General features: G+C 35.8%; 1 protein-coding gene across 4 annotated transcripts in view; it reads left to right on the forward strand.

The window, feature by feature from the left end:
• Positions 1-10,197, forward strand: part of ERP44 (endoplasmic reticulum protein 44) — a 62,082-nt gene that overhangs the window by 22,959 nt on the left and 28,926 nt on the right. Inside the window, exons 2-4 of one of the 4 annotated variants that reach the window (XM_006758431.2) lie at positions 1,970-2,042; positions 3,661-3,700; positions 7,873-7,988. In XM_006758431.2, the coding sequence (XP_006758494.1) occupies positions 1,970-2,042; positions 3,661-3,700; positions 7,873-7,988 (229 nt within the window). Of the gene's footprint in view, positions 1-1,964; positions 2,043-3,660; positions 3,701-6,653; positions 6,785-7,872; positions 7,989-10,197 lie in introns of those variants that run through there. The other 3 variants (XM_006758432.2, XM_015560481.1, XM_015560482.1) reach the window with 3 other exon arrangements.

Below are 10,197 nucleotides of genomic sequence, written 5' to 3' on the forward strand. Positions count from 1 at the left end.
AGTAACTTAGCAATAACCAACTCATTTTTTTGCCTGGTATAACTTCCTTCTTCCCACCCCCTCTGCCTATAAAAGTCTTCCTTTTGTACAGGTCCTCAGAGTTCTCTTTTACTTGCCAGATTAGATGCTACCTGATTTGAATTGATATTTGCTCAAATAAAGTCTTAAAAATTTTAATAGGCATCAGATTATTTTTTAAAGGTTACACTGGGAACCTATAGAGCAGGTCGTACACTGATGAGGGAAGGACCTGTTAATTGAGGTATGGATGGTAAGTAATGACTTGTGAGGGAAGTCTCATGAGACTTTACAGTTCTGAGGTGTTGAAAATAATGCATTTAGTTATATGGGTCAAATATTCAGGGATGTTAAATTAGCTTACTTTTAGGATAGTATAATTTATTGGTTGCTAAAAGAAATACTACTTAGCTATTGGTTACACTATTGTGGTAACTTGAAAATAAGACTAGTGTTATTCCTAGGCTTTTTCTAAGAAAATAATAAATTTAGCTTTGGCTGATGTGATTCAGAGGTTAGAGGGTAGGCCTGTGCACGAAAGGGTCGTGGGTTCGATTCCCAGTCAAGGGCACATACCTGGGTCAGAGGTTTGATTCCCAGCCTAGTTGGGGCATGTGGGAGGCAGCTAATTGATGTGTCTCTATCATATTGTTGTTTCTTCCTCTCTCTCCCCCTCCATCACCTTCCAGGCAAAATCGATGGAAAAAATATTCTTGAGTGAGAATTTTTAAAAAATAATAAAGAAAATAAATTTATAGAAATATTTCAAATAATTAGCTGGGCTTGTTTACATACCAGCATCAGCATGTCTCGTGATACCATTTGAACTGTAGGTGAATTATAAAATTTCTGAGTTGTAACTGTTATGAGTACTGAAGTGTCCATGAAATGGATGGGCAAATTGCAGTGTTTAGTACCTTAAGGCTTGACATTAATTGTCATTCAATAAAGAGCAATGATTCAGTGAATGAATTTCCGAACACTAACTCTGGTTTGAACAAATAAACTGTCCAGGCCTCAGAACACATAATGTATTAAAGATGGCACATAGCCCTGGCCAGCGTGGCTCAGTGGATAGAGCGTCAGCCTGTGGACTAAAGGGTCGTGAGTTTGATTCCAGTCAGGGGTATATGCCTGGGTTGCAGGCTCAACCCCCAATAGGGGTTGTGCAGAAGGCAGCTCATCATTGATGTTTCTGTTTCTCTCTCCCTCTCCCTTCCTCTTTGAAATCAGTAAAAATATATTTAAAAAAGAAAAAAAAAGATGGGCACATAAAGATAAAAATACACAATATATTTTTTAAATACGTGAACAGTTACTAGTTTAGTTTAACATTGTATTTTTTCTTTGTTTTGTGGATAGCGAGCTGTGATTTTCTTTGGTAACTTTGAACTTTATGTTTCAGGCATGAAAGTGGAAGTAGAACATTCTTATTCTCCTTTTAATAGTCTACCACTTAACATATTTTTACCACCAGTAATGAAGATGAGGCAAGAGGGGCTTTTGGGTCACAATTTGAAATCTTTTTTAATTCTCTTCATTATTTTGTTTTGTCTTAGAAGCATGGTAGGATAGAATCAGCAAACTTAGCTTTGGTTTTATATTCTTTCAAAACTGAAAATCATCTGGCAATTTTTTTCTTTGTGTTGCTACAGAGATAAAGTTGTTGAAAGTGTTAAAAGAATGAATAATTCTTAATTTACTTAATTTTTTAGGATTAACCTCTTTCATGTATTTGAAAGCATAGGAAGTCTTATTCGACCAGTTTCCAGGCTTTAGAAGTTGTACTTCTCCAATTTCATTGATCTAGTGAAGGGTTAGAGTAGACAATAATGCTTAAAACCAATTTTGTAACTCACAAATGGAACCAACTTTATTCATAAATTTTCTCTTTAGATTTTTTTGCCTCTTGTGGAAACATTTATTAATTTCACTTTTTTGAAATTTCCAGATAACTTGGGTTTTTACTCCTGTAACAACTGAAATAACAAGTCTTGATACAGAAAATATAGATGACATTTTAAGTAAGTACCTTGATATTAAGTATATTTTCTGCTCTATAAAGAGTTCATTGAGATTCTATTTTGTTTTTGTGTATAATCTATCTGGAACAATTGAAGAGCTAGCATTCTGATTAATTCTATAGTTTACTGAATTAAAGCACTGTTGGTTTCAGTTTTTAATAAAATTTCTTGAAGTGTGTTACAAGTAAAGTAAACTTATAGTCCTGTTTTATTTCTTTGCCTTTTCATAAATACCACTCCTAACAATTCTTAAAGTATTTTCTAAAAGCCTACTTAGAGGCCAGTAGTTTTCACTGTGCAGTACTAAATGTTAATGACTTTAGGACACAGCTAAAATTTTTGTCTTTTTAAACTTTTAACTAAGTCACCTACTCTGATTTCTTTTATTGTCACTGATCCAAGTAAGTTTAATAAGTGTTTTTACTGAATGCTTTGCTCCCTGACAGTGTTTAGTTAACGTTGGGGAAAACATTCTTGTTCTTAAAGGTAGTAGAGGAAAGGTGGAGATCACAACTTAGCAGATTGGAAAATCTACCATGTGTACAAATGGTTCTTTTAAGCACTCCTTTCAAACCACTGCTTTAAACAGAACAAAACCAAAAACAATAGAGGTAAAGGGGTGTATTCATTGAGCATCATCATTGTTTTAAGTTCTTGGAACTGGTTTTAAATGCTAAAAGTCTACCCCCACTTTATGGGATCTCTTTAGAGCACTGGTTCTATACACTTTAGCATATATCAGAATCCCCTGGAGGACTTATTACTATCTGTACTGTAGGCCTGACCCTCAGTTTCTGATAGAAACTGCTTGACTCCACCTAAGAATTTGCATTTCTCTAAATTCCTGTGTGATGCTGGTGCTTCTTGGTCAGGGGACCACAGCTTGTAAACCACCGCTTTAGAGAATAAGGAAAAGGTAAAAGAGGAAGAAGAGAATTGAAACTCTCACATTCTCACTTCTTTATTCTTCCAAATTCTAGAATATCTTCGTGTTTTATTTTTGTGAGTACTTGAGGAGTTTCTGTTTGTATTAGGTTTAGGGGAAAGGAACAAATATTTTTTTCTGATGTCTTCATATATGGATACGCAAGTGATACTAAGTTATTTTTGCAACAGAGAATAACTTGTGTGGAGAGGAAACAGTACATTTATTAGCAGCAGGTTACTTGTTGCAACTAGGTAGGGCATCAGATCTTGGTTATTCAGGTCTGTTCTATGAAATAGGATTTTACTTACAGAACTAATTCTCAGTTTTTCTTAAGATCAGAAGTGGATTATTAAAATCCAGATCATTCTACTTCACTTTTTATGAGAGTAGGCTATTTATTAGCTTACTTGCCTGATCTGGGTCTGATTCCCTTTTGTTTTATATTCATTCCATGAAGGTTTAAAGATGCAGGATATATAGAGAGAAGGAACAGGGACTCCTACAAATAATATCAATTGTCTATGACTATATGTATGGGTTTCTGAGCAAGAGGTAACTTAATTGTCATTGTGTCTTTTTAGTGGACCCTTACAGTGGAAACAGACCACGATGAAAACCACATCTTTAATTATATTAAAATTATGCAGACACAAATAACTTAGGTTGTTTGGTTTTGTTTTTCAATTTCAGGAAATGCTGATGTTGCTTTAGTAAATTTTTATGCTGACTGGTAAGTAATCTTATTTCTGTGGTTAAACTTGGTAAAGGTGAATTTTTCTTTGTTAGAAAGGGGTTAGTGGGAAAGCCTTTCTTTTTTGTGAGATAATATTCTGTATACAAAATCAATTAAGGTTCATTCACAAATGAAGTAGCTTAATTTGGTGAGCATTTGTGTTTTAAGAGAGATATATACCTGATTTCATTATCCTACATCTTAAAATAAAAATAGGTAACATAAAGACTCAAATCTCTCTCTTTCTCTTTCGCTCTTTCTCCCTCCCTCTCTTCCCCTTTTCCCCTCTCCCTCCCCCACACAAATTTGAGTACACATTGCAATTCTGTATTTTTCCTGATTGAGGAAATACGGCAGTGTTTGGAAGTGAGGATGTCGGTGTGGCAAGTTTAGAAGGAAAAATAATATTGACATTTAAAATATATACCATCTATTACTACTTCTAGGAAGCCTCCCTCCCTGTCTGAATCAGATTCTCTCTGCTATGTTCCTGTAGTACTGTGTGTACCACTTTCTTTTTCTTACTACGCTGTTCTGTCTTATCTTTGTGTCCTAGCAAGCAAATTTTGAGGGCAGAGATAGTCTTACTCAGTATTACCAGCATCTAGAGGAAGAGCATAATAGGTAGTAGATGGGACAGGACGGAGTTTCAGCTAGAGAGAAGTTTGAAACACTCACATACATAATCCTTATTCCTAAACAGTCTATACCTTATTTGGCCCTCTTAGGTTAACCACCTACTAGTTAGCACTACCCTATTTCAGACCATAGCCCTGCAATTTAGCTAGATTCCTGGGACAGCCTCCTAATTTATTTTCTTTGCCTCTAGTCTTCTGTGTCTCTATTCTGTTTTCTACAAAGGAAGCCAGAGTGGCCTTTCCTGAAGTGCGAATTGGATCAGTTTACCCCATCTTAAAACCCTAAATGATTTTCTTTAAGTAGACTTAAGTCTCTTACTTGATAACCTGGTTCCTTCTACCTCTATAGCTATTACCTCTTGCTTTCCCCACCTCTCTATTCTGTTGTAGTTATACTTAAGGTCTTTCCGTTTCTGTAATATTCTATAGTCTTCCTCACTTTTAGTCATGGTATTTTCTCTGCCTGAATGGCTCACTCTTCTCTTATCTACTTATTTACTTACTTTAATTTTAATCATCTTTCATGCCTTAGATTAGATGTCACTTTCTTTAGGTTACTCTTCCTCCTCTCAGGTCAGTTTAGGGACCCTTTTTATATCTTCCCACAACACCCTGTCTTTACCCAACCATAACACTCATATGCTCTAGTGTAGCTAGTAGCTCCCTACTATTGTTAGCTTTGTAAGAAGTTATCACGTCTTTTTTCACCATTAATCCCCAAGCAATTTGCATAGTACTTGGCAGATAAATATATCATTAATACTTACTGAATGAATGCTAGATTAATGAACAAATGTTTAAGATATACAGAGAAAATGCCATTGATAAAATATATAATAGAGGTAGCATTTTCAAGGTAAATTAGGTAGAAGCTTATTTAGTCCAGTCCCTTAAGAATAAAATTAAGATCCAGAGGAACATTTTCCCAAGCTTACCTGACTAGATTGTGACAGAGTTAAAACTAGAACGCAGTTCTTTTGGTTAAGAGATTTTATGTGTTGTAAGAAAGAGATCTAGTATGTGCCACTGACCTTGTTGCAAAAACTGAATTGGAAATGTGGGCTAATTGCAGTTACTTGGGAAGACATATTATCCCCTCAAATATCTCGAGTTATTCCTGAATTAGTACTCTTTTCATTCAACTGAAAAAAAGTTAGGTAATTGGCTGTAGGACATAGACATATACTGTATAGCCTCAAAGGCTAGTTCTGAGTTCCCTCTGGAAGATATGCATGTGACACAGTTTAAGGAAGAATTCTATAACAGAGCTGCCTAAAAATACTGATATGCCTCAGAAGATAGTAAACCTTAGGAGGTACTTAATAATGCTGTTATGGGCCAGGCTCTTTACATACATTGGTTTCAATGCTCAGAACTACCCTGCAGGCAAGTATTTAATTTCCATTTTAGATTGAGGAAATTGAGGCTCAGAAAGGTCATATGGCTAGTAAGTGATGGAACTGGAATGTAAACTCAGGTATGTCTGACTCCAAAGCTTATTTTTCTTCACTAGATCATACTATTAAGCGTCCCCAAATTGTTCCCACAAAAAGACTTCTACCCATTTGGTTGATTTGTAAAGGGTTAATTCAAGCATTAGGTTGGATTCAAATGACTCTTAGGGTCCTTTTAATAGATATATTACTTTTGTTATGTTACTTTTATAAATGTAACTTTACATGTATATGAAAGTTTAGTAATATTACAACTGAACTTGTATTTCACCTTCCCCTTCTGCCTTCTGGTATTAAAACAGATCCTACTTTAAATAAGAATTGTGCTTAAATGCTTACTAGGTAGCAAACTGGACAATCCAGAAAAAAGGTGTTCTTAATGTACGTGTTTATCTTGTCCTTAAGCCAGGAACCTGTCTACTGATTCTTTACTAGGCCATAACCGACTTCTTCAAAAAACTATTAATTGCCCTGGCTGGTGTGGCTCAGTTGGTTGGACATCTTCCCGTGCACCAAAAGTCTTGGGTTCGATTCCCATTTAGGGCATGTGCCCAGGTTGTAGGCTCAATCCCTGGTGGGGGGACATATAGGAGGCAGCCAATCGATGTTTATCTTATCTCCCTCTCCCTTCTTCTCTCTCTAACATCAATAAAAACATATTTAAAAAACACACAATCTCTACCCCTTGTCTTCTCTTTCCTTCAGCACCCTATTTTTAACAAACTGTAGGAACCCACAAACCTGTAGTCTTAGTCTCTCTAGTTCTTCCATTCTTTCAGTTTATTCATTTAACAGACATCTATTGAAATGCTTATTAGAATATGTAGTCAAATAAGACACGGTCCCTGATGTCCACAGACCCCACCCACCTATCCCAGATGGGAGAGATTTAAGAATGCTAAAAGAGGAAAGAGCCACTTGAAAGCAAGAGATTGAAGATACAGATTTGTCTCCTTGATATATTCTAGGACATCTCCTTAGGAAGTCAGGTGAGTGGGTGAGAAGAGATATATACAAAAAGAAATAGGGAGGAAGTATAAAGTTTGCATCCTTTCACAGGCTTTATAATATTTTTGTTGAATTATAGTTAATATGTATGACCTGATCATATATGGATTAAAGAGTTCATAGGCTTCATTTAAGTAAATTTCTTTGGAAAAGGCTCTGGAAGCAAAGAGTAACAATTATAGGTGTGTTTTTTTATTAACAAATTCTCAATACCTTTTTCATATGAGAATGACCATTCTAACCCAGCTGGTTGTACGCTGATTCTGGTTCTTTTGTCTTTCTTATCAGGTCCCTTTAATGACCCACAGCATTTATTTGTGAAATGGTCTGCCTGATTAAGTCAGAATTAGAGTGTTGGGTTTCTAGAATATTGATTGTGGGGTTTGTGCCCCATTTTAAAAGTAAAAATAAAGCAAACAAAATGACAAAGGAAAATAGACAGGAAGGCTTGTTTAGGAATTTAAGATTTTTTTTCTCCTGGACTTAGTATTTTTAACATGTTTATAGATACAAAAGCCCATTTTAGCCAGGGATAAATTTTGAGGGGACGCAGTTCATTGTATACTATATGTCCCTTTCATATAACTTATTTATATAGTATGCTAACTTGCCTCTAAAATTAGATTGAACTAGTTCTGAATTGGTCTAGAGATTTTGAACAGTAGTCTAAAAGTATATTCATTATTTAGAGGAAACTAATTTCTTTTATAAATGTCTAAATCTCAGTAGTTGCAAGTGCCAGTAGATATATCTTAGAGGGTGTATTTCAGGCTTGTTTCATGGCCTTTATGTGAGAGCTTTAGCTGTGTGTTCCATAATATTGGCCATTTTCCTAAGGTGAAAAGATAAACCAAAATATTTTAGTTACTTGGACAATCTTTGAATAAAAAGTTGTCTTCATCTCCAATGAATGACATCAGGATTCATCCCTAAATTAATTCATCCCTAATTCAGGATTGTCTGAAAAGCTATTTATTGTATATATGCTAAATATCAATGGATAATAGCTGAAATAAAATTTTATTGAGTCTACTTTTCAGTTTTAATTGGTATCCTTCTCTGTGCATAGGTGTCGTTTCAGCCAGATGTTGCATCCAATTTTTGAGGAAGCTTCCAATGTGATTAAGGAAGAATATCCAAGTGAAAATCAAGTAGTGTTTGCCAGAGTTGATTGTGATCAGCACTGTAAGTACCTCAGTAGGAAGTCTGGAAGAAACTGTCTCATCCCCACCTCTCCTACACATATACACTTCTTTTTCAAAAATGCTCTGCTTCAAGTGGAGAACAAATCAAAAAAGTATTAGTGACCTTGCTCAAAATGTTAATAGTTACTTTTTTTATTCTTATAACACTACTTTCCATTTTGTCTGCGTGAAGGATTTAAAAAATTTATTTTGTTTTTTCATCAAAATATCATAGGGCAAGCATATAGATAATTAACTTGTATGTGGTATTATTGTTTCTATTATTGTTTCTATTCTTGTTTCTGTACTGTGTGGCCCAGCTCTCTACTAAGGTAGAATCTTTTGTTGTAGAATCAGAAGCCCCCTACTTACTGTCATATGGAGTTGGGCAAGCTACTTAAAAAAAAAAAAATCCCTCAATTTGTTTCAGCACTTGCCATAAAAAGTGTGTGTGTGTGTGTGTAGCAAAAAAGAGAAACATGGTAACTAAATATTGTAAAATGTTAAATTTAGGTGAGGGTATTTTTTATCTTTTCTGATAGAGCTGTGAACCAAACACAATACGTTTGAATATTTGCAAAATAGGAAGTTGTTATAAAAAGAAATCACTGAACCTGTAATTTGTCATTGGTTAAGAAAAGAGGCACAAGGGAGGGAGGCCTTGTTGCTCTAGAGATTTTGAGAAGATGTGTGTGTGTGTGTGTGTGTGTGTGTGTTTGTTTGTGTGTGAAAGAAGCTTTACATCTGTACTGTACAGGTGTACTGTGATGTTGTTAATTGTAGTTTCTGCTGAGTTTCACTATGATAAAGGCCTTCAGCAGTCATTGAGTTTAAAATTTTCTTGAATGGACTTTTACTGGCGTTTTGAGGAATACTTAGAGCCACTCTATAGCTTTTGGAAACTGACCAGAGATCTCTCCCTCAGTTTTTCAGTGAAAACCTCCCATGAGCCATGGTAATTGAGGCCATTTTGTTGCTTATGAAATCGCCCACTTTCATATATAAAAATGTGTAATGGGACTAATTTTCATAAAACATTCCAAGTGAGTATTTTCAAGGTAGTTCCAATGGGTGGCAATGCATGGACTTATTCCTTAGAACGTGTTGGGAATCCTTCTGAAGTCCTCTGTGCCAGTTTACTAGTTTATCAGGAAACCCCATGTGAGTACATACTTATAGGAAACGCTTCTTTGATTTGCTGCCTGCACTTCTTTCTGTCTAGCAGCATTCAATAGAGTGCTTTCTGCCTTCCCTTGACCTTACTTTATATGCCTTTCCTAGGACTTTTTTTGTTGAAAGGTAAAGGTAAATAGGCTGAGAACTTAGAACTGGGGTAGGAAAGAAGGCAAGAGGGATATAACAGGCTGATTTTACCTAGTCAGCCCTTTTGCTTCTGTGTATGAGCTGGATGTAGCCACTTTAATTCCCTCCTCCACCACCTTGCCACCTCCCTGCATCTCCCCCAAAAAGTTGGGAAATGTAGAAAGAGAATTTTGAGCTCAGACTGATGCTGGAGTGTCATCAGGAATGGTGCCTAGCATGTAGTAGTATTTCAATAATAGTTGTTGAATAAATGGATGGATAAATGAGTAATAAATACTAGCCAGCATATATGAACTGTTCGTTTTGTACATACTACATTTAATACTTTAAGTAGATTATTTCATTATCTTCCAACAGTACAATAAAGTATTCCTGCAATATTTTGTCAAATCTAAATTGTCAGGAATTATAAGTCACACTTTTACCTATAACTGGAAAAAAAACACCCAAAACTACAACATAATGCTTTCTTATCACTTAGAATTTTTATATCTGTTATAAGAACTATTTTAGACTTACTTAGATACAAACTTTTTATCATATTATTGTATGATAATAACATGGAAAGTAAGTTTGTTCCTAAAAAGGAAAGTAATTTTGTTCAAGTAATCCTGAAACAATTTTACATTCGAAATCTTACTCTTGTGCATCCCTTTCCAATTCTGAGTTACTGATTTTTGTGTTTTTCTATACAACTGGAAGCCCGGTGCACGAAATTCACGCGCTCCTGGGGTGGGGGTGGGGGGGTCCCTCAGCCTGGCCTGTGCCCTCTCGTAGTCCGGAAGCCATCAGTCGGACATCCTTGGTGCTGCTGCAGAGGCGAGAGAGGCTCCCGCCACCACTGCTGCACTTGCCAGCCATGAGCCCAGCTTCTGGCTGAGCAGCAC

Source organism: Myotis davidii, unplaced genomic scaffold (genome assembly GCF_000327345.1).
Source record: "Myotis davidii unplaced genomic scaffold, ASM32734v1 scaffold534, whole genome shotgun sequence".
Lineage (NCBI taxonomy): Eukaryota > Metazoa > Chordata > Mammalia > Chiroptera > Vespertilionidae > Myotis > Myotis davidii.